The sequence below is a fragment of the Ambystoma mexicanum genome, chromosome 5q (assembly GCF_040938575.1).
Source record: "Ambystoma mexicanum isolate Mex_15411 chromosome 5q, UKY_AmexF1_1, whole genome shotgun sequence".
NCBI lineage: Eukaryota > Metazoa > Chordata > Amphibia > Caudata > Ambystomatidae > Ambystoma > Ambystoma mexicanum.
In genome coordinates, this window is record NC_090933.1 from 907,729,827 (window position 1) to 907,755,111 (window position 25,285).

Sequence of the window (25,285 nt, forward strand, 5' to 3'; positions counted from 1 at the left end):
GAATGGCTGGTCAAAGAGGCCAAACATGATAATCTCATGGTGGACGAGGGAGCGGTTCAAAGCCAGCCCAAGCAGCTACGTCTTTACCAACTGCCACTGCTTCAGCCGCTTTAAAAACTCTGAGGTCTTGACGCACGACACCCCAGTGGGAGACACTGTCTCAGCATCTGAAGGAATGGCGGGATATTACTTCAGATGCTCCAGCATTATAAACCATAAGCCAAGGTTACTGCCTCGCCTTCATTCAGAGATCATGCAATCATCCACCGGGGAGCCATTCTTTAAAGGGTCCAGATCCGTTCATTGTGCAGGAAATTTTGACCCTGCTAGAGAAGGGTGCTATAGAGCCAGTAGCTGTAACGGAGAGGAACAAAGGATGGTATTCTCCATGTTTCCTAATCCCAAGAAGGATGGAGGACTGAGACCCATCTTGGACCTTAGATAATTGAACAAGTTCCTCAGGAAGGACAAGTTCAAGATGGTTGCACTTTCTCAAATCCTTAATGCCTTCCAGCTCCAGGATTGGATGGTGTCATTGGACCTTCAGGATACTTATTTTCATGTGCCAATCCATATCAAGCACAGAAAGTACATTAGGTTTGCCGTTGGCAGTTCTCATTATCAGTTTTGAGTTCTACAGTTCGGGCTGACCTCTGCCCCAAAGGTTTTCACCAAACTGATGCTGGTGATGGCAGAGTCTAAGGAGACGGGGGGGATTCACGTCTACCCCTACCTGGACGATTGGCTGATCAGGGCACGTTTTTGCGAACAAGTCCTGGATCATCTCATCGTGACATGCAACTCTCTACACAGGCTGGGCTTCTCCCTCAATGATGAGAAGTCCCACATGATACCATCTCAAAAGCTCCAGTTCATCAGACGGTTCTGGTTACATCCTTGGGGAAGACTTCGACACCCAAGGTGAGGGCTCAAAACATTCTGTAGATGGTCACCAAATTGCAGAGTGCCCAGCGTCTCCCAGCCTTCGACTCTTTGAGGTTGATTGGCCTCATGGCATCCTGCATTTTCCTGGTGCCAGACGCTTGTCTGAGAATAAGATCCCTTCCATGGGCTTTCAGGACACAAAGGTCTCAGTTCTCGGGCAATATGTCAGTCCTACTTCAGATTCCAAACAGAGTTGCACAAGATCTCCTGTGCTGGGCCTGCGAGGACAATTTCTGAAGGGAGAACCCTTTTGGCAACCATGGCCGCGGATAGCAGTTGTGACGCCTCACTCACGGGTTGGGGAGCCAGTGCTAACGATCTGACAATCAACAGTCTTTGGTCTCCATCGGCGTTCAAACTACATGGCAAACCTTTAGAGCGGAGGGCAATCAGACTTGCGCTGAAGGCTTTTCTGCCCTCTGTACGGGAATTAATGTCCTGATAAAAACGGACAACACATTGGCCATGTGTACTACCTCAACAAGAGAGGAGGTGTAGGATCACTTTCACTATGCAGAGAGGCAATGCAGCTCTGCTACTGGGCAATTCAGGAAGGAATCCCCCTGTTGGTAGTTCACCTAGCCGGGGAGGAGAACACGGCGGCAGATGCTTTGAGCAGGCAGAGCAGTCGCCCACGAGTGGGAACTAGCTCTTGATGTCCTTCAAGAAATCTTCACCTTTTGGGGAACCCCTGAAGTGGATCTGTTCGTCGCCAGTGTCAACCAGAAGTGCGAACTGTATTGCTCCAGGGAATTTCCCCCAAGAGGAGTTCTAGGAGACTCGTTGGTAGTTGACTGGGAGTTTCCACTCATGTACGCGTTTCCTCCAGTCCCCGTCATTCCTCAAGTCATTAGGAGGTTGAGAAAGTTTGGGAAAGCAATGATCCACATTGCCCCGGATTGGGCCAGGAGGACGTGGTAGCCGGACCTAGACATGCCTACCCTCCTGACTACTGACCCTCTACCTGCCCTGTCTGTCTTTTTGTGTGCTCTGAGGCGCGTTTAGAATATTAAAACAAATACAATTAAAATAAATCTGCCCTCCAATATGTCTTCCACAAAAAGAGGACCTTCTCTCATGAGAGGAGGGTCAGGTTCTCCATCCAGAGTTCAAGACACTTGGCCTTCACGCATGATTTCTGCGAGGCTGAGATAAAAGGTTTGGGGCCACCGGGGTGACGTAATGGAGATTTTGCTTGTGGCCAGTAGGCCAGCAACAAAGTCGTTGTACCACTGGCATTGGAACAAATTCTGCAGCTGGTGCTGGGATAAGAATGTGGACCCTTTGCTATGCCAAACACCATAGGTGTCATCTTTTCTGCTGCATTTGGACAATCTGGGGCTCCAGGTTTGGACCATTTTAGGTTATTTGGCGGCGCTTTCCATCGTCAAGCGCTCGTCAGAGGAAGCGTCCTATTTTAAAATACCATTGGTGATACAATTTGTAAACAGACTCACTAAAGTGTTCCTCCATCTCCTTTGCAGGTTCCGGTTTAGGGTCTTAATCTTGTTCTAAAGTTTCTCATGTTTGCACCATTTGAACCGCTCCATTCATGTCCCTTAAGACTACTAACATTCAAAACAGTCTTGTTGGTAGCGTGAACATCAGCCCGTAGGGTGAGTGAGTTGCAGGCACTAACTTCTAAACCACCTTTTACAGTCTTTTCAGAAGGACAAGGTCGTCGTTTGGGTCAAACCTTCCTACCCAAGGTCATATCAGATTTTCATTTGGGACAAAAGATGGTATTACCTACGTTCTACCCTCCCCTTCATTCTGGCAAGAAAGAGGAGACACTACACAGACTCGACCCACTGAGGGGGTCTGAGTTTCTTAATGGCGAAGATGTCAAAGTTTCGTCTGGATGACCAACTGTTTATAGGGTACACCGGTCATAGTTTGGGAAAGGCTGTATCCAAATAGACCTTGTCCAGAAGGATTATTTTAGCCATTACCAGCTGCATGGCTACCTCTGCTTCTGCAAAGAGTTTTTCCTATAAGAAACATTTGTGAGGCAGACACTTGGTCTACAATTCACACTTTTGCAATGCATTACTGCCTTGATTCCACCTTAAATCAGGATGGAAGCTTTGGGAAAGCAGTCCTTCATTCCGTTCATGACCACCTTGGATTACAAAATTCGTACTCCCGCCTCCAAAACAAACACTGCTGTGGGAGCCTATCAAAAGATGAGGAATACGTGGGAGGACATCCATTCGAGCAACAAGTTACCCCTGGTAACGTTCTTTCGACTGGATGTTCCTCCCACGTATTCCTCATCGCCCCACCCAGCCTACCCTGCAGTAGAATATCCATGTTATTGCACTTACGCTCCTTCAGTCTAGTATTTTCAAATCTGCATTACTGTGGGTAGTTCTGCTTAAGAATGACACGAAAAAACAGAACTGAAGCCAACAGGCGCTGCACGTGCCTTACATACCTTCGATTACATCATCTTCGAGATGGGGAAATTGAGTTGGCCGCATTGAAGCAGAGCACCCGCTGCCAAAAATTCTTTCTGAAGTAGCTAAAGCTGGATATTGGAGATATCAAAAGATGAGGAATACGTGGGAGGAACATCCAATCAAAAGAATGTTACCAGGGGTAAGTAACCCGTTCTTCTAAATGTGATATACTGAATTCTTACTTATCTTTGAAGTGCATACTACCATTCTGAAAAGTAAAGTTATTGCTTTCCTTTGAATTGTGCTCCACTATTCTAAAAAGAAATATGGGTTTAACTGTATCATTTCTGAAAGAAGAAGAATGTACATATGTTGCAAGATACTTGCTTGTAACAGTGTTGCTATAACTATATTATTCCTGAAGCTGAATAAGTAAGATAGTTTACTACCAAAAGGGTCTGATTACCTTGAATTACATGCTGCCATTCTAAAAGTCTACTGTTGTGGATTTACTCCCCTTGAATAGCATACTGCCATTCTAAATGTGAAGCACTAGATTTTCCTTGCTTTGAAATGCATACTGCTATTCTAAATACGGTTTATGCTTTGATTTACATATCATAAGTCTTTTGTTGGTTTTTATAATTGTTTGACTTACAATAGTACTTTTTATTTTTTAACTATCTGTAAAGAGAGCCACATCAAAACAAACATCTCCACATCTCGGAGAAAAAATTATGACCTCCACCCTCCCAACATAAAGTGCTGATTTCAATCAAGTAGGTCTAACTGGCAAGGTCGACTGACAGCAAAGAGAGATCCAAAACCCCAACCACATAGCGGCCATAGGGCCAGGACGGTGATCCCTTATTCGCTGGGTGCACATTCTGCTACTGTATAGCAAATAGATTTATTTCCTTTTCCTTCAGCTTCTCTGTACTCTTCTCCATAATCAGCCCTCACCCGTCCATCAGTAAGTAGGGCAATGCTGGAGGCAAATACAGTGACTATTCACTGCCGGTCCTCTAGTGAACATCATCCCCATTTACAGATCAACGGACCCCATTGTTCCCTAAAGGATCCCATGTAATTGTTGACAAGAGCCGTCAATGTTTCCATCGCATACATAACCCTCAATTTAAGGAGCCAGTCTGCTTTATCAGGCAGTCCTGGGCTCTTCTATTTCTGTGCCAGCGTCACTTTCACCCACCCCTGAGCATGGCTTCCCACATTCCTGGGTATCTAAAAATCTCTGAATTCCTTGAGGGGCAGTGGGTGGGGGGCCAACAGCATTTGCAATGGGCCCAGCGAGAGGACCTCCCCTATATCTTCCGACATCCATCCCAACAAATCCCTCCAATACATTTGAACCTGTGGACAATGCCACCACATATGAGCTCTGGAGCCAACCTAGCCACACCCTCTAGTGGAGAGGTGCCCGCAAACATTTTGGAAATCCTCAAAGGGTCCCTGTGCCAACCCTGTAGCATTTTAAATGTATGCTCCATAGCTACCGTAAACAAATGTCCATGAAACGTAATTTTATTTCTGATGTTTTGTTAATCTGCTTAGAATATCATGCTGTGCATTGTCCGACATCCAGTGGTCACTGCGGAGTATTACATTTTGTTTTTCGTAGTCGAAAAGGGGACGTCGACAAGGCGTGTCTGTAACACTATCCCTATAGTGACGTGCAATGTACCCACAATCCCTCACGCGTCGAGGTCCCTCAGATAGTTTTTTTCCTCCCAGATATTGGTCGCCTATACGCGGAGCTCCTCAAGAGACATTGCAAAAAACTTTATTCGACCCTTGGTCGGCCTTAACTTATATTATTACTTGCATCCCTCCTTCGGCGTCGTAGCTGCAAAGCTGTTCACCGCCGATCAAGATCTCCTACGGCGGTGCCTTCGACGGAGGAGGTTGTTCGGTGTTCGACAGAACACGTGGCCTGGCCTCGACGGCCAAATACAGTAGGGAGAGTGGGGTCATGGGACATTATTGTTTCTCTTTGAGAATGCCTTTCCCTTTCCCCTCCCTTTCCTTCGGGGTTGTTGTCACATGCAATCTGTTCCTCAGCTATGGAGAGGACACCCTTTAGGTTTTGCCTGCGTTGCAAAGGCAATTTACCTGGAAAGACGAGCATAAACGGTGTAACCGTTACTTGCCCCTCGACCACAAAGAAGACGGCTGTGCGGCCTGTCAGCTCCCTAAGCCGAAGACTTTAAAAGACCGTAGGGTCAAGAGGTGGGCAGCCTACGCCATGTCTAGGTCTGATTCATCACCTGCCGCCGCCGAAAGTGACGAGGAATGTGACAACCCGACGTCTGTTTCGGAAGTCGTTGACCTCTCTAAGGAGCTTTCACGCTCCTCATCGTCTGTCCCCGGCCCGACAAGCTCAGCTCACGCCCTGCTTATGGGGATGAACACCCCAGCGACAAGGACGCACACAGAAAACACTCCCATAAACACACAACCCACGGCTCTTCCTCGTCGAAGACGAAGAGAGCATTAGCGCCAACGGAGACGCAGGTCCTTCCGGCGGCCTCCTCAGACTGAAGCCCCCCTCGCAAACGCGACTAGCGACTGGGCTATCCCCAGATAAGAGAGCTATCACTAAACCGCCAGAGCGCGCCCGTCGGCGTAGAGCAAGCGACGCCTGTAACGTTGACGCCGAAGGTACCCTCGACACACAGTTTAGTTGTCGAGAGCCTGGCGCAGATTATTTCCACGGATAGCCAGAGACGGACGGCGAAAGAGACGTCGGTTACAGCTCATAAGGCCCGGGAGATGCCGAAAAGGTCAGAAGGAAGGCAGGAACCGCCCGCTCCGTCGAGACAGACTCCTACCCTACCAGAAGGCTTTTCAGAAGGCGAGGTGAACCTCTCTTCAACGTTATGGGATAGAAGCGTTTTCAAATGGAAGGCCCTCCCTTTTCTCTCCCTGACCGCTCCGGGGTGCCTCAAGAAACCCTAGAGAGACTCCAGTTCTGTATGGACAAAATGGAGAGGTTTATGGAGACTCAGAACCTTCCAACACCCAAGAGATCAAGAGAGGGACCTCAGGAGGATCCCAGGGCCAAGTACCCCCGGCTGTTTGATCCCCCCCAAGAGGATGTAGATTTATATGACCTCACTGGAGAGGACCCCCACTTTCGGGAGGATGACGAATTCTTAGGCAATGAAGGGGAACAAAACCTAGAGGAGGAAGGTTTTGAAGACAAACCGGATATGGGTGATGGGGGCTTCGGAGAAGACCCAGAAGAAGGCGCTTCACAGCCCTGGCAGTCCCCATCAGCGTTTTCAGACCCTGAAGCCATAAACCTGCCCCCACCCAAAGACTCACCTATTAGGAATACATCACCTATAGACGATCAACCTACCTTTAATGCACTCCTACGCCAGGCAGCATCGCATTTGGAGATCGAGACCGGGGAAACTGACATCGACTTTGTAGAAAAGATCATTAAGGAGAAACCCCCTGTCAGCCAAACCATTCCCCTCCTTGCCTCAGTAAAGAGACGAGTTATTCCTTCACTATCCACTCCCGCGTTAATAGGGGTCAACCAGAGGGTAGAAAAATTTAGTCCTTCTCCATCGGACCCGTTATACATCAGGGGCCACTCTGTACCAGACTCCTTAGTGGTGACAAATACCAGGAAGAGAGCAGGGGTCCTGCTGTCAACTAGCGAGGCACCACCAGATAAAGAGGGTAAAAAATGGTATTCCCTAGGAAAGAGGAATACAGCCTCAGCTGCCTTTTCCGCAAGAATTGCCAACAACTCTTTGCTGGCAAGTTACGCAGATGCACAATGGAGCAAACTACGTAAGGACATTGAGGAGGTACCGGAACCCCTACGTACTCGCCTTCTAGCCACGGTGACTGAAGGGACCTTAGTCAACCAAAGCGTCATTAAAAATACTCTGGATGCTGCAGAGACGGCTGGGCGTTCCCTAGTCCAAGGAATCCTACTCAAACGCCATGTATGGCTACGTAATTCAGGCTTTAAACCTGAAACACAAGCATCTCTTATTAACAAACCTATAGAAGATGCAAACCTCTTTGGTAAGGCGGTGGATGAGGCACTAGAGACCGCAAAGAAGGAATTTGACACAATCGAGACACTAGACCAAATTTCAAGGCCTCCCAACAAACGTGATTATGGCATCAAATGTTTTTTTCGAGGCCAACGCCAGCAGCAACAACACCAGCAGCAGTACACTGCAGGTAACTGGTCCTCTAACCAAGGCACCAACGGACAATATAACCAAAGAGGACAACGTCGTGGCAAGGGAAGAGGTCGGGGTCCACCCCTAGAGGTTCCCAAGCCACCAACACCAAATGACTCAAAGATTTGGGTCCCCTCCCATGCTTCGCCGATCGGGGGCCGGTTAACATCCTTTCTTCCAGCATGGGAGGGTATAACATCAGACCGCTGGGTACTATCAACCATAGCCCGCGGCAACTGTATAGAATTCAACAGTTCCCCTACGTACAGACCCCCAAGGGGACGACGCATGTCGCCAGAACACCTCACCATCCTTCTTCAAGAAGTGGACCAACTACTAGAAAAAGGAGCTATAGAAGTCGTGCCTCTATCCCAGGTAACGGAAGGTATTTATTCAGTGTACTTCCTTGTACCCAAAAAGGACTTAATCATGCGCCCTGTACTAGATTTGCGCCCAGCGAACACATTTGTCAAACCTCAAAAGTTTCGTATGATGACTCTACAGGAGGTAATCCCCCTGCTTTCACAGGGAGATTACATGACAACACTGGACATGAAAGATGCATACTTTCATATTTTAATGTTGCTTGCGCACAAGAAATACCTCAGGCTCATGATAGAGGGCAAACACTACCAGTTCAGAGTGCTACCCTTCGGCATAGCATTAGCGCCGAGAGTATTCACGAAGGTACTGGCAGTGGCAGCGGCCCACCTGCGCAGGTTGTCCATCCCAGTATACCCTTGCCTCGACGATTGGCTCATAACAGGGGATTCTTACGAAACATGCTTCTCAAATACCCAAAAGACTGTAGACCTTAGACCTTTTGTTTCAACTGGGCTTCTCCATCAACGAGAAGAGGTCCAGCTTAGACCCCAGCCAGATCAAACAATTCCTAGGGGCTCTAATTCGAACAAAGGACGGCCTCGTCTTCCCCTGCAACGAGAGGGTACAAAACATGCTGTTTCAAATCCCTCAATATGTGGGCGGTTGAGAGGTGACGGTACGCAAAGCAATGCGCTTACTAGGAATGATGGCGTCATGTATTTATTTGGTACCTCACGCGCGCCTGCGCCCAATACAAGAGTGGCTCAACAGCCAGTGGTGTCAGGCCAGCTGACAATGGGACGATCTAGTGGTGGTCTCGCAGGCCTTGGTTCTCTCGCTACGGTGGTGGTCGAAGGAAAATCTGGTAATAGGGAAACCATTTGCCACCCCCGCAGTGGAAGCCACTCTAACCACAGACGCATCCCTCACAGGATGGGGGGGGCTCACCTATCCCATCAGACTGCTCACGGAGTCTGGACTCTGAGCGTAGTATCCAAGCACATAAACTTACTGGAGCTACTAGCTGTGTTCAAGGCACTAAAGGCCTTCCAGGCACACCTGCAAGGGAAGACAGTGATGGTCCTCACGGACAGCACCACAGCCATGTACTACCTCAACAAGCAGGGGGGGCACTCACTCCCCAGGACTGTCCAAGCTGTCCCAGAACATCTGGAAGTAGGCTCTCAAACACATGTTCCTACTGTCACAACAGTACCAGGGGAACTCAATCTGCTAGCAGACGAACTCAGCAGAGACTTCCCTCTTCCCTCAGAGTACGAATGGCGGTTACACGAAGACATCGCCTTCGATGTCTTCACACCATGGGGATTCCCAGAAATAGATCAGTTCGCATCTCTGGAGAACTCACAATGCCAAGCTTACGCCTCCAGGTACCCCCAGAACCAATCCAAGGGGAACGGTCTATCAATACCATGGTCAGGGAAATGTGTTTACGCTTCCCCCCCCGCCCCCCCCCGACTTCCCTTCTCAACAAGATAGTGCACAAGATGCACCAGGAACAAGTTACCATGATACTGGTGGCCCCTATGTGGGCCAGACAGCCTTGGTTCGCTCACTTGATGGAGATGTCCCTATCTCCTCCAGTGAAACTTCCCTGCCCGTACAACATGCTGTCACAGGACAAGGGCAGGACAATACATCCATGCCCTCAGACCATGAATTTAGCAGCCTGCCTCCTGAGATCATAGAATTTGGACATTTACAACTCCCGCAGAGATGCATGGACATTCCCAGGGAGGCTAGAAAGCCTAACACTCGTCACTGTTATTCTAGCAAATGGAAAAGATTTATAATCTGGTGTAGGGGAAGGAGCATCAACCCAGTTGACTGTTCTCCCACACAAATTGTTCTGTACCTGACTCACCTACTAGACTCAGGCTTGGTGTTTAACTCTATTAAAGTCCATTTAGCTGCACTTTACGCATACACCACTTCCCAACTTAAAGTGCCATGGTGGAAAGTCCCAGTTATTAAAGCCTTCATGGAAGGAGTGAAGAGGATCCACCCTCCCATAGCTAACTCCGCTCCCGGATGGGACCTAAATGTGGTACTAACCAGGCTCATGGGGTCACCCTTTGAACCCATGCACAAAGCAACACTTAAAGACCTCACTCTTAAGACTGCTTTTCTAATGGCTATCACCTCCATTAGGCGAGTAAGTAAACTACAAGCGCTCTCTGTACTAGACCCCTTTGTAACAGTTCACAAGGATAAAGCGGTTCTACGCACACATCCTAGGTTTGCACCAAAATGTATCTCTAAATTCCATGTCAACCAGTCATTAGAACTACCAACGTTCTTTCAAAATCCTTCAAACTTAGGTGAGAAGAGCTTGCATACCCTGGATGTTCGCAGAGCAGTGATGTTTTATATGGAAAGAACTTGACCATTGAGAAAGAATAATCAGTTCTTTGTCTCGGTGGCAGCAGGAAGAGAAGGAGATGCAGTTTCGAAATCCACTGTTTCTAGATGGATTGTACAATGCATCACTCTGTTACACTCTTGCTAAGAGAGAACTACCCTTCAAGCCAAGAGAACACTCCACTCGAGGCACCGGGGCTTCCATAGCTTTCATTGCAAATGTCCCTCTTGAGTCCATTTGCAAAGCGGCAACCTGGAGTTCTGTTCACACCTTTACAAAACACTACTGTCCCACTCTAGATCTGATTCCCAGGTGGGGCAAGCAGTATTAAGACATCTTTTCTCTACTGTTCCTTCTCACAACCCACCTCCAACTCTGGGTACTGCTCGCTAGTCTATGCACAGCATGTGATTCTAAGCAGATTAACAAACATCAGAAGACAATGCATTACTTACCGTAAAAGCATTTCTGATGATTGTATCTGCTTAGATTCACTTGCGCCCACCCTTCCTCCCCGCTCGGATGGAAGGAACGTAGACCTTCTTCTATATCTCTTTTCTGTACTCACTCACGTCTAATAGGCTCCCTCAGGGCAGAAAAAATACAAACCAGGGACCTCGACGCATGAGGGATTGTGGGTACACTGCACGTCACTATAGGGATAGTGTTACAGACAAACCTTGTCGAGGTCCCCTATTCGACTACGAAAAACAAAATGCAATACTCCGCAGTGACCACTGAATGTCGGACTATGCACAGCAGGTGAATTGTTGAATTGTTTAAAGAGCGGTTGAAGTGGTCATGCAGAGGTCTGCGTAAAATCCTTGCAGTTTCGAAAGTCTTTGACGGTAAAAAGATATAAATATAAAAAGTGGGGAAGGGAACCCTCATGAAGAGGAAGACGGACATGACCCCGGCACAGGGAACCCTTTACTGAACTGTGATAAAGTGAAAAGGTGAATGTGAAAAGAGAGGCAGGCTCCAGCTCTGCGGAGGGAAGTTCGTGTTGAATTGTGGCAGAGTAAAAGTCAAGAGTAGAGCTGTGTATATATGACGAGGCAGACAAAGCCTAAGGAACTGATTGAATTGCCAAAAGCTTGAAGCCCAAGCCTGAACTGTTGAATTGTACCAGTAAACCAAAGTGTGCAAGACTGATGGAACTGTGCCATCCACCTATCCTTTTTAAAAAATTCTCGAGACCCCGTGCTGCTGAACGTGGGGAAGGGAGTAGTTACCCAAGACATTCTGACATTTCTTTTAAGACACTACATTTCCTTTTGTATTCCCTTAACACATTTGTCATTTGAGAAGGAGGGCAAGGTTTTTTTTTTTTTTTTTTTTTTTTTTTTTTTTTTAGTGTAGGCCTTTTTTATTTTGACTAGACTAAACTGACTTGGACTTGTTTGTTATTTGTTTAATGGTCAAGACTACTCCCATTCTAGAGTTAGGCCCAGTTAGGAATTCTACCACCCCAACCAAAATGATAAAATAAAGGTTTTTGAAACTTGCATTTTTTGTGTTTGTCTACTATTGATACCATGCCTTCCTTATAAGCCACAGAGGAAACAGTTTGAAGCTCTATAAGGTCAATGCACACTATAGTTCGAGTGAATCCGTGGGAGGAACATCCAGTAGAAATTACATTACCAGGGCAACGTCATTTGTTCTTCCTAACCCATAACATCAATGTTTCTATCCATCGTTTCTTAATATTACTATGCCATTAAAGCATTTTAGATGTTTATCGGAACAGTACTAAAGTTCGGTTTGTATAATGATGTGCTGGAAAGAAAGCTAATCTCCTGATTTGTCGGCATGCCACTATTTTAAATTGTTAGATCTGCATCATCTGATCCTGGATTTCTTTTGTAGGTGCCTCTAATCTACCTTTTTGTCTTTCTCTGCATATCCAAAAGCCATAGGATCCCCAGCTGAAGTGCCGTCCGGCACGGTTCTTGGTTTAACAACAGGCGACCCAAGAGTAAATTTGCCAAAGAAAAGGTCAATACCCAGGCCGGATTTAAAGTCTGAAGGTAACTAATGTAATTGTAGTGTATAACTTGCCATAGAAAACCTATGGATGTGATTCATATCTCATTAAGACACATTGGTACTCGTATATTGTTCCCTTACCTCTGTACCATTGGGATACTGTCCACAGTAAGGGAATGGGACCTGGAACATCTTACGCAGCAGCATTTGATTGAAAAAAGTGTGCCGGAGAAATGCACAGCAGCACCCCATGCATGGAACCGCTCCAGTGCATGCTTCTGACCCCATGTCCTTTGCCTGCTTCAACAAGCTAGGAAAATTATACTGTGGCAAGTGGTGAGGGTTCCCTCCTCTCAAGGCCAGTCTGCACCACGGGCGGATAAGCCGAAGGACTCGGTTCACTCCTGCAGACGAGGCTCACAGGGCTTAAACGCCATCCAGGTGTCATTATTCCACCTAGTCGACGAAAAAGTCTTCTTCCAAGGACGGGCATTACTCCCCTTCGGGCCATGAGTCATCGAAGCACCGATCCAAGTCCTCGACCAAACAGTCTTCTTCTCCATCTACAGATGTGTTGGTGCCGAATACCGCGTCGACGGCTCGTGCATGGGCATCCTTTCCGCCGGCTAGCTCGACAAGTCATTCCGTTGACGACAGCTTTAACATCTACAGCTCAGTTGACGACTCTGCTGGCGACTGCTTCGTCGACGACCGCACAGTCGACGAGAGCTCCGTCGGCAGGGTGGAAAAGAAGTCGGCGACGCAGGCAGCAGATGCAAGACCATCATCTCCCAGGGGTATGAGGTGGCAGTCCACGGTGTCTACAGAGGAGCCTCTTCTGGAAGGATTTACATCCATACTCCAGGTGGAGATTCTCCAAAATGAGACCTCGGCCTATGAGGTTCCTGCCTACGGCGGGCATGTGGTGTTTGACTCAGATCCGTACAGCCGTTTCTGGATCCTTCGGTTTTGGGACTGCAGCCTTCTCTTCCATCCACATCGGTGGCTCTGGGGGCTGTGCCGCCTCAGTATCCTTGTCAGTCTGCACTCCTTGCTCTCGATGCAAGTGCTTAATACATTGCAATCACTTCTGGGGCAATTGGATGCCAGGCTCCGAGTACCTCAGGTTCTGTCTGTGCAGTGGCTGCAAGACCCACCTGCCATTCCTCGTCAGAAGGATGTCTCGGAAGCCCCTCGCAGTAGAGGGCCTTATCCCAGAAGGTCTTCCCCGGTTAGGCCCCCTCCACCGTCTCCCAGAGCGATCAGTCCTCCTCTAAGGGATCAGGAGGAGGGGGAACTAGTGGATTCTGAGCTGGACAGTGTGCCGCAGGACACGCTCTCTGCGGTGTCATCTTCGCCCAGAAGAGCAGACACCTGGGTTACTGATCTGGATGGTCTGAGTAGTCCGGCCCAGCCATCTCCACTGGATGATACTTTTTATGCCATGGTGGCTAAAGCCTGTCAGGAGTTTGGCCTCATCCCTGAGGAGAAAAAGGACTGCTTCTTGTTTGACCATATGGGGAAGAGGAGAAAGGCGGTCGTCTCGATCCCTATATTGGACCGCGTGTGGCAGGAAGGACTACGGACAATGAGGCATCCGTTTACGGAACCTGCGGTCAAAGGCCACTTGGAGAAGAAGTTGAAGGCGCCGGAGTCCACTACAAAGTGCCTGTCATCGCAGCCTACTCCGGAGTCTGTTGTTTCTGCAGCGGCGAGTAGGAAGGCTCGTACCCAGCACAAGTGTGCTACTCCCTCAGAGAATGAAGGCTGTAAGTTGGATGCTTTCAGAAAGAAGGTCCTCACTGTCGGTGCTACTACGGTTAAGGTGGCTTACTCGTTGGCTATCCTGGCGCGGTACGACCGCGAGATGTGACACAGATTGGTGCCTCTGTTGTACCACCTGCCAGAGCCGCAGCGGAAGAGGCAATGCTTTTGGCTCGTAAGGAGGAGGAAGTGTTGAATCAGTGTTAACATTGCGTTCGACCTCCCAGAGACTAGGTTTAAGCAGATTAATAATGGGGTGGTTCTCCGGCGTCATGCCTGGCTTCGCTGCACTGATTACCGGCCAGAGGTTCAGCAGAAGGTGGTGGACATCCCTTGCGAGGGGGAACATCTTTTTGGTGAGAAGATTGACGATGCGTTGAACATGAAGGCTGACTCCGATACTGTGAGGTCACTTACAACCCAGCAGGGCAGACTTTCTTTTCGCCCCTTTCTCCGGGTCTCGGGGAACGCAAAGTTTTCTGGGCCTCGCGACAAGGGGTACCGTAGGTTTACCCATTTCTCCCAGGGCTACCGGCGTTCCTTCCATTCCGCCCAACTATTCCGCCCAACTAAGCAAAGCGTATCAAAGACAGAGAAAAAGGGGTTCCTCTTCCTCTCGAAGAGGCCGTCAGACGAAGCCTCGGCAATGACTGCCGCAAGGGCAGTCGACTAGGAGGGAGGGTGACGCACCACCTCGAGGAGTGCCGTTTGATCATGACAGACAGATGGGTGCTAGAGGCAGTCCAATATGGCCACTCGGAGTTCAGGCGTCCACAACTCCCCATTCCTCCGGTAAAAAGAGCTCAGTCGCACCTTTAGGTCTTGCGTCAGGAGGTTTGTCTTATGCTGCAAAAAGGAGCAAGCGAGAGGGTTCCAGCATCGGGAAGAGGAACACCCACTCATCAAAAAGCCTAACGGTAAATGGCGCCCCATTCTGGACCTGTGGCTGCTCAACAAAAATATAAAACGACAAAAGTTCAGGATGCTAGTTGCAATACATCATATAAACTGTTCAACCAGGGGAATTTCTGGTTTTTCTGGATCTCGAGGATGCATACTTCCACATCCCCATGCACCCCAGGTATCCCAAATTTCTACGCTTCGTGGTCAGCAGCAGCCATTACCATTTTCGGGTTCTCCCCTTTGGCCCAAAGTCAGCTCCCAGGACTTTCACCAAGTGCCTGGCTCCGGTGGTAGCTTACCTCCGCAGAAATGGACACCATGTTTATCCATACCTGGACGACTGGTTGGTCAGGGGAGCGACTTGCCAGTGGACGTCAGTCTCTCAACGCAGCTATGCTCCTTTTACAGCGTCTGGGCTTCGCAGTCAACTTCGGCAAATCCTTTCTAACGCTCTCCAAGGATTTGGTGTTACTGGGGGCTCATTTACAGACCGCGCTCAATCAGGTCAAACCTTCGAAGGAAAGGATAGAAAAGCTGTTGTCCCTGGCGGGCTCTTTTTTTTTTTACCAGGAATTGCGGTCACGGTCCGCTTGTACATGTCTCTCCTCGGCTCCATGGCAACCTATATCCCACTAGTTCCAAATTGTTGTCTCTTCATGCGCCCAGCACAAGAGTTTCTCACTTCCAGGTGGTCACAGATCCACAGCTCCTGGTCCGACAAGGTGCTCATTTCCCGGTCTGTGGCAGACTCTCTACGGTGGTGGACTCGTCCCGACAACAACATAAAGGACATGCCCCTGGTGGAACCAGATTTTCGGTACACTATCGTGACCGATCCCTCGCAGGCTGGATGGGGTGCTCACCTGAACCAGTTCCAAGTCAAAGGCCTGTGGTCCCCCACAGGTTTCTCTGCATATTAACATTCTGGATTTGAGGGCAGTGCACTGGGCGCTTAAATCTTTTCTTCCCCTCATCCAGGACTCTGTGGTACGGATTCTCACTGACAACACCACAACTATGTTCTATCTAGGCAAAAATGGGGGCACACATTCACATCCCCTGTCCCAGGAAGCTCAGGCCATCTGGCACTGGGCCATATAACACAGGGTTCAGATCCTGGCTTTCTTCCTACCAGGGATTCAAAACATTCAGGCAGATGCTCTAAGCAGGGAGTCTGCTCAAATGCATGAATGGCGGCTGAAGGCCGACCAGGTGGTGAGGATGTTTAGGAAATGGGGGGACTCCCCCTCTGGACTTGTTTGCCAGCCCGAGAACAAGCAGTGATGTTGCTTTGCCAGCAGAGTTTCTCATCCGGACGCCAGGGGGGGATGTGTTCTCTTTTCCGTAGACGGGGCTGTTCGCCTGCGCATTTCCTCCTTTTCCCCTGATACGGAAAACAATTCAGATGATTTGCAAGGTTCCATGCAGAATCCTCCTGGCGGCCCCGTTGTGGTTCAGACAGACCTGGTTCTTAGACTTTCTTCACCTAGCGAGGGACGACCCTCTTCACCGAGGTTCAGAGCCAGATCTTCTTTCTCAGAACAAGGGAATGGGGTCGAATCCCAACACGGGCTCCCTCAACCTAGCAGCGTGGCTCCTGACCACTCCAAGTTCGGACACCTAAAGATTCCTTAAGAATGTCGCTGCATTTTAGCTGCAGCGAGGGCGCTGTCTACCAATGCGTTTTACTATCAGAACTGGCAATATTGGCTACGGGTTTAGCTAGGTGATCAGCTATATCTTCGTCTTCACTCGATTTGTAACCCTCCCCTGTCTCTTCCTCCTCACCTGAATAGTCCAGTTTCTTCCGGCGGGTAAGTCCTGTGTACGGCTTCTTCTTTTTTAGAAGATATGGTCTACCTCGGAAAGAAGCCACCGTGACTCTCAGACAAAGAAACCCCACGGTGACTCCCCTCCGCGACAGCCAGAGGGGAAAAAGCCACTGGAACGGCAAAAAACCCCTGGATCCAATATAGACGTGAAGATAGTGGGCGCAGTCAGCACAGTCGTAGGTTGAATAATCCTTTGCCGAAGACCCAGATGATAGGTAAGGGAGGCGATACCCTGATCGAGGGAATAGGAGATGGTAGATTTCAGGTAGGCACCCCTCAGGGTGGAGGACAAGAGTGAACGGAGTAATCCGAGGGCAGTGTCTCTAGAGCGAAGAAATTCTCAGCAGAGATTCAACATGAGAACAGAAACACAGGAGAAGGCAAACAGGATAACAGAGGAAGGGGGGGCCCGTAAGGAACGGGAGGTGGAGAAAACAGGAAAAATAGCAAGTAGACTATCCGAAGGGAAAACTAGCGCAAGCAACAGGGCGATAAGTAAAACACAGTTGCAACGCGCCGAACCGCCGGCAGCCGAGTGGTATATATACAAACGGCGGCGGCCATCTTGAAAACAACTAGACCGCGTCTGATAGACGAGGAGGAACGTAATGGAACATTTTAATGGCGTCCTCGCGTCCACCTTCGCCACAAACGCCAGTCGCTGGCGGCCGTGACAGTATGCCCCCTCCGAAGGCGTCTCCCACCCGGCCTTTCTGGATGTAGTCGGTGGAACTTGTGTAACAGTTGAGGAGAGTGAATATGGAACTGTGGTTCCCAGGTGTCTTCTGAGGAGGGATATCCTTTCCAATGAACGAGATACTCAAGACGTCCCCGATGATAACGGGAGTCCCGTATCCGAGAAACTTCATATTCCTCGGAAGCTGGAACTGGCAAAGTACCCAGTTTGGGGGATGCTTGTTTCCGGGTATCTGGCACAAAGGGGCGTAAGAGTGATGAGTGAAACACGGGATGAATCCGCCTGAGTACCTTTGGCAACTTGAGGCGGAAGGCCACCGGATTAACCTTTGAAGTTATCTCAAAGGGTCCGATGTAGCGGGGTGACAGCTTAGAAGGCCGAACCCATCGAGGAAGGAACTTGGTGGACAGCATGACCTTGGACCCTCTGTCCCAGGCAGGAACTTGACTTCGGTGTTTGTCCGTTTGCTCTTTGTAATGACTGCTAGCCTTAGAGAGGCTCTGACTGGCTGTGTTATGGGCCTCCTTGATCTGCGCAAGGGTATTCTCCAAAGTAGGAACGTTAGTTTCCTCCCAGAAACACGGAACTATGGACTGCGGGTTGTATCCGTAGGTACAAAAGAATGGGCTAGTACCTGTAGCCGTGTGGATAGCGTTATTGTATGCAAACTCTGCTGTGGGAAGCAGGTCCACCCAGTTGTCTTGCTGTTTATTTATGAAACACCTTAAGTATTGCTCTAAAGTACCGTTTAACCTCTCGGTTTGTCCATTTGTCTGGGGATGAAACCCCGACGAAAGAGCTCTCTCCACGCCCAATGAATTGCACAATGCTGCCCAGAATCTGGAGGTATACTGGCTGCCCCTGTCTGATATTATCTTTTGAGGAAGCCCATGTAACCTAAAAATGTCCTTTAGGAATACGTCAGCCATGACCGAGGCGGATGGGATCTTTGTCAATGGAGAAAAATGTGCAAGTTTCGAGAAAGCGTCTACTGTTACCATAATGCAGGTACAGCCTCGGGATACCGGCAACTCCACAATAAAATCCGTAGAAATGCATTTCCAGGGGCCAAGTGGAACCGGCTCCTGTTGTAACAGCCCCATAGGTTTCAAGGTGGAATATTTGCTTTGTAAGCATACCATACAGGATTTAACATAGACTTGCGTGTCAGCCTTCATGTTCGGCCAGATGAACGCCCTTTGGAGAAGTTCCAGAGTACCTCGTACTCCTCGGTGACCAGCGGTCTTGGAATCGTGGCACCACTGAGTGACTCGTCTTCTAAGATTGCTGGAAGGAATAAACAGTCTTCCGTGGATAAAGTGCAACCCGTCCTTAGTGGTGACCGGTTGATTTCCCATAGTGAGAGCAGGTTCTTGGAGGCAGGCTCCTCGTACTTCATCCAAGAAGTTAGACACTGTAGATATGATCCGGGTACGAGGAAACATAAACTCCTTTCTGTAAGGGACGATAACATCGTCTCTGCGGGAGAGAGCATCAGCAACTAGGTTTTGAGAGCCAGGGATGAATGTGATGACAAAATCAAACTGGGCGAAAAAATGAGCCCATCTGGCCTGGCGGGTGTTGTAACACTCTTGCTGCTTGAGTATTTGCAGATTTTTATGGTCTGTTCGTATCTGGAACGGGTGTAGGCTTCCTTGGAGCAAATGCCTCCATTCCACACAAGCCAATTTCATAGCAAGTAATTCCTTCTCTATGACTGAGTAGTTTCGTTGGCTAGGATTTAGAGTTTTTGAGAAATACGCCACCGGATGCTCTAGGTCCTCGACTCTCTGAAGAAGAACCGCACCTACGGCTGCTGCAGAAGCGTCAGTTTCCAGGATAAAGGGTAGTAGCTGATCTGGTTGTTTCAAGATAGGAGCTGCACAGAACTTGTGCTTTAAGCCGAGGAAGCTTTCTTCAGCCTCACTAGACCAGATGAAAGGGCCTGTGGATTTCTTGAGAAGGGATGTAATAGGAAGAGTGAGTAAGGAAAAACTTGGAATGAACTTCCTATAGAAATTTGCCAGCCCTAGGAAACGTTGAATGTCCTTCACCGAAGAAGGCGATGGCCATGACAGGATGGCATCCACCTTCCTGGGGTCCATAGTAACCCCCTTGTCGGATAGAATAAATCCCAAGTAAGACAATGAGGATTGAGCAAATGCACATTTCTCAGGTTTTACCAGAAGACTGTGACGTTGTAGTCTGCGCAAAACTTCCTTGACATGTCGGGTATGTTCCTCCTGGCTCCGTGAGAAGACCAAAATGTCATCCAGGTAAACCACTGTGTTAAGGTTAAGAAGGTCGGAAAACAATCGGTCCATGAATCTCTGGAAAATAGATGGTGCATTGACTAGGCCAAACGGCATGACTTGGTACTCAAACAACCCATAGGGGGTGCGAAACGCCGTCTTCGACTCATCTCCTGTTCTTATGCGGAGTAGATGATACACATTCCGTAGATCAAGTTTAGTAAACACTACAGAACCTTGGACAGCCTCTAGGATCTCTGATATAATGGGCATAGGGTATCGGTCTTTTATGGTCACTCTGTTTAACCCCCGATAGTCGATACAGGGCCGCAGCTCCTTGGTGTCCCGTTTGGGTATGAAAAACAGAGAGGCCCCAGCGGGGGATTTGGAAGGTCTTATGAGTCCGTTGGCTAAATTATCATTAAGGTAGCATCGGAGTACAGCCTTCTCCGATACTGAGAGGGAGTACATTTTTCCAAAGGGGACCAATGCTTGTGACACTAGGTCGATACCACAATCCTCTGGGCGATGTGGAGGGAGTCTAATGGGGGTCTGCTCCTGAAAGACTTTGTTGTATTCTGAAAGACATTTTGGGATGCAATGGATTGTACTGCCTTCAACAGCAGACATGGTCTTTACAGTGGTAAATGTTGGTTCTGGAAGGCATTCTCTTAGGCAAAAGGCGGAATGGAAACTTAGTAGGTTCTTAGACCAATCCACCGTTGGGTTGTGTTTCCTGAGCCAGCCTATTCCTAAGATGACAGGGAAATGGGCCACCCGTATAATATCAAACTTGATGATTTCAGAATGCTGGTGTATGGACACCTGGATCTCTTCAGTGGTGTGGGTAATGAGTTCTGAACATAAGGGTGTACCATCCACTCCTTCAACCTTTTGGTCCTCCTTTTTCTCGATTCTTAGCAGACCCATCTTGTCAGCCCAATAAGTGTCAAGGAAGTTTCCAGCCGCACCACAATCCAGTAGGGCCTGCGTCTCTACCTCTCTATTCCGGAGGCGGAGTTTGATGGCTATCACCATGAGACGCACATCTTCGCTCATCTGAGAAGAGGCCACAGAAAGTGTAGTGTAGGAACAAGGCGTAGCCCCTCGATAGTCCGTTCCACAGACTATCGAGGGCGTTCGTTTCCCGATCTCCTTGGGGGCACATCGGGACAGTCTCTCAGCAAATGGTTAGCTCCTCCACAATATAAACATAGGTTCCCTTCACGTCTCCTCTTCTTTTCTTCGGCAGTCAACAGAGATCTGGTGCTTCCGATCTGCATGGGTTCCTCTCTGGCGTGGCGCGATACAGGCGAGGAGGAGGCGGGGGGTATATCCAAGAAAGATTGTGGACCTCGGACCTTCTTCCTTTTGTTTCTTCGTTCCAACAGGCGGAAATCGATTCTTAGAACTGCAGTTTGAAGATCCAGAAAGGTGTCTGGGCGCGGGATCCGGGCCAGCTCATCCTTGTGCTCTTCTCGCAAGCCTCGGCGGAATATGGTATACTGGGCCTGCTCTTGCCAACCTGCCTCTGCAGCAAGTTTCTTGAACGTGGAGATATAGGATAGTAAGTCGGTACTCCCTTGACGTAAATCCAGCAGGTCTTCGCTAGCCACGTGTGAGCATTCGGTTCGCAAAAAGGTGTGTCGCAGCAGTTCCTTAAAGGCCGCGTAGTCCTGCAACACTGGGTCTGATAGGGATACCAATGGAGTAGCCCATGCCAAGGCGTTTCCCGTCATGTGCGTGATCATGAAACCCACCTTGGAATGATCTGTGGAAAAGGCATTTCTGCGGAAGGTGAAGTGAATATTACAGGCCTCCAGGAATTCCTTAACCTTTCTTTCCGAGCCGTCGAATTTACCTGACACCAGGGGTAGTGGGGGTAAATCGGTTGTCTGTTGTTCTCTTGCAGTTACTCTTTGTTGGAGCGCCACGTTGTCAGCTTTTAGTGTTTGAACTTCTACGTTGAGGGTTTGGACAGCTGTCACCAGCTCTTGCAGTTGTTGTGGCGTAGCCATGTTTTCTGTTTGGCGTTGCAAACTATCAGAACTGGCAATATTGGCTACGGGTTTAGCTAGGTGATCAGCTATATCTTCGTCTTCACTCGATTTGTAACCCTCCCCTGTCTCTTCCTCCTCACCTGAATAGTCCAGTTTCTTCCGGCGGGTAAGTCCTGTGTACGGCTTCTTCTTTTTTAGAAGATATGGTCTACCTCGGAAAGAAGCCACTGTGACTCTCAGACAAAGAAACCCCACGGTGACTCCCCTCCGCGACAGCCAGAGGGGAAAAAGCCACTGGAACGGCAAAAAACCCCTGGATCCAATATAGACGTGAAGATAGTGGGCGCAGTCAGCACAGTCGTAGGTTGAATAATCCTTTGCCGAAGACCCAGATGATAGGTAAGGGAGGCGATACCCTGATCAAGGGAATAGGAGATGGTAGATTTCAGGTAGGCACCCCTCAGGGTGGGAGGACAAGAGTGAACGGAGTAATCCGAGGGCAGTGTCTCTAGAGCGAAGAAATTCTCAGCAGAGATTCAACACGAGAACAGAAACACAGGAGAAGGCAAACAGGATAACAGAGGAAGGGGGGGGCCCGTAAGGAACGGGAGGTGGAGAAAACAACAGGAAAAATAGCAAGTAGACTATCCGAAGGGAAAACTAGCGCAAGCAACAGGGCGATAAGTAAAACACAGTTGCAACGCGCCGAACCGCCGGCAGCCGAGTGGTATATATACAAACGGCGGCGGCCATCTTGAAAACAACTAGACCGCGTCTGATAGACGAGGAGGAACGTAATGGAACATTTTAATGGCGTCCTCGCGTCCACCTTCGCCACAAACGCCAGTCGCTGGCGGCCGTGACATTTACGCCCGTAAATGGAAGAGATTCTGTATCTGGTGTTCTCAGCAGCCTGACCTATAGCCATTGCAGATTTCACCTCAGCAACTCTTTCCTTACCTTCTGCTATTGGCAAAGGAGGGTCTGGCATTGTCATCTATCAAAGTCCACTTGGCGGCCATCTCAAGGTTCACACGGAAGCACAACTCTACACCTCTGTTCTGTGATAGATTGATTAAACATTTCCTCAATGGCCTTTTCAGGACTTTCCCCCGAAGCAAATGTTTTCTCCGGTCTGGAGTCTCAACTTAGTGCTCGCGGCCCTCATGAAACCCCCGTTTGAGCCCATGTCAGTGGCTGCCATCAAATTTCTCACGTGGAAGGTTATTTTTCTGGTGGCCATTACATCTTCCAGACTGGTGTCGGAGCTGCAGGCTCTTTTCATTGACCCTCCGTACATGCGTTTCATGAAAGACCAGGTTCTCTCTACGAATCCCTACTTTATTCCAAAGATTCCATCGGATTTTCACAAGAACGCTACGACAGCCTTGCAAACCTTTTTTCCTACGGCTTCTACTCCAGCGGAGAAAGTATTGCATTCCCTGGAGAGCAAATAAACAACTTAGTAGCTTTCGGCCCCTCCAACAAGGGAAAGCCGATTTCAAAGCAAGGCATCTCACGATGGGTGTCGTCTACTATATCAGTCTGCCACAATAAAGCCAACAAACCTTCACAGTCGACTCCCAGGGCCCACTCTACAAGGTCCACGGCATCGTCGCCGGCTCTTTGGGCGGGCATACCGCTCAGTGACATTTGCCAGGCATCCTGTTTGCCTGTTATGCACCTCCAGGGTCTCTTACTGCTACGAAGTCTATTCACATCCATGAAAGATCCAATGATGGAGAAGGGAGTAGTTTCTTACCTGCAACTCAATTTCTCCAGCGTTGGTATCATTCATGGATTCACATGCGCCCTCCGGCCTCCCCCCCAAGCACCCTTTTTCAGGCAAACCATCCTCTTCAGGCGGCATCCTTGTTTGGAGAGGTTAAAATCTGAAGGGAATCCTCTGGGGCAGGGCTATATACTGGACGTCCCCTTGGTGCTGCTTAAGCACCCATAAATACATTGATGGGACACTCAAGGAGTCCAGTTTTTCCATAGGAAAATTATATTAAAGTTACTGCGGTTTCCCAGCCTGACGGGAAATATTCACAGCATGTGAATCCATGAAAGATACCAACGCAGGAGAAATGGAGTTGCAGGTAAGAAACGACTCCCTTCTGCAAAACTTTCATTCAAAGCTTTGAGAGTGAGGCTCTAGAATACGGAAGAGATCTTCCAGATAAACATGGTGCCATTGAGCACTTACATCAAGACAAAGGTGAGTACTTTTCTTTTCACACTGGCACTCTGCTCAGGTAAGTTCCCAATGTGTCATCCGGGGCAGGGAGGTAGTCCTGGAGCCTTCATGTGCAGAATGGCACCATACACCAGGGTTTTGACTGAGGTCCCATGAGGGCCTAACACCAGTGAAAAATCTGAGGGTATGAACCAAATATCAGGACTTGTCTTGAGTTCTTGCCTCAGTTAACTAACACTGGTTCGAAAAGCAAGGTGCAGGAACCACCAAGATAAGGTCCCGGACACCTAAAAACCATTTTGGGGGACAAGAACCCCTTTACTGGGGGAGATACTGAAATAATTTGCGCTACCTTTTCATTGCATGGTCTTCTCTGTTGCACTCCCTTCAAACGTACAAGGCTATGTGTAGGCAAATGGGTATGTTTTGAGGATGCTTCTGAAAGTAGTGATGGATGGATGGATGGTGCAGTGCAGATGTGAAGAGTAAGGGTGTTCCATATCCTGGGTGCACAGTGGGTAAATACTTGTATTTGTGTGAATGTTAGTTTGCATAGTGGAATGTATAGGCGATGCTGACTTGCTTGTCTGGTGTTTGTGTGGGTGATGGGTTTGAGTTATTAGTGAACATGGCGGATTAACATAAACCCAAGGTTTTGTCCAAGACCCAATTCGGGGCAGTCTCTTAGCTTCTATAACAAGAGTCTGGAACAAACCTCCACTGGAGCCTGTGATCCTTTGAAATCCCCCTGCTCCCACCCCTATAATCTATTTCCACAAGGAAATCAAAGGATTTGAGGGGCCGCATAACATTGCCAGCTTCTTGCCCACTCCCACTTGCCTGTGTTCGCAAGGGCGGAGGAGTAGTCACCTTCCCTCTTAATGGGAATGGTGTTTAGCGCAGCAAATTTTCCATGCTGTGTCGCATGCTAGACCTTATATATTTATTATATACAAAAATATTGCACAGCTCACCCTTTCGCTCGTTCTGCAGTAGTCTGCGGATCTTGCACAGAAGAAGCGGCTCTTTGATCTCCCATTCAACTTTGACTCGATTATTTAAGTAAGAAAAATGTATGGACGCTGTGGGCTTGGAGGCGAGGGGAGAGGACAGTTATACCTCAACAGTGCTATTCATCTGCTTCAAGCCAATACCTCTGCCACATTAGCCATGCTTTATTAGGCTGTCTCAGTACTTTTCAGAGTTCTCAACAGACCCGTCACCCAAACGGAAAGAAATCTCTTGCTGTGATAGCAGATGCCAAGATGTTCTGTAGCATGAGACATACTGGAGCCTGAGGCTGGACATGTTGACAGCAGCCAGGGGCATGTGTTTGGGTCTTGATAATTAAATGTATGGCTG

At 48.7% G+C, this 25,285-nt stretch overlaps 1 protein-coding gene across 1 annotated transcript in view; it reads left to right on the plus strand.

Annotated features, from left to right (window-relative positions):
• The window catches only part of POP1 (POP1 homolog, ribonuclease P/MRP subunit), a 1,381,968-nt gene that overhangs the window by 825,974 nt on the left and 530,709 nt on the right, over positions 1 to 25,285 (plus strand). Inside the window, exon 11 of the mRNA XM_069621412.1 lies at positions 12,200 to 12,316. Within this exon, the coding sequence (XP_069477513.1) occupies positions 12,200 to 12,316 (117 nt within the window). The remainder of the gene's footprint in view (positions 1 to 12,199; positions 12,317 to 25,285) is intronic.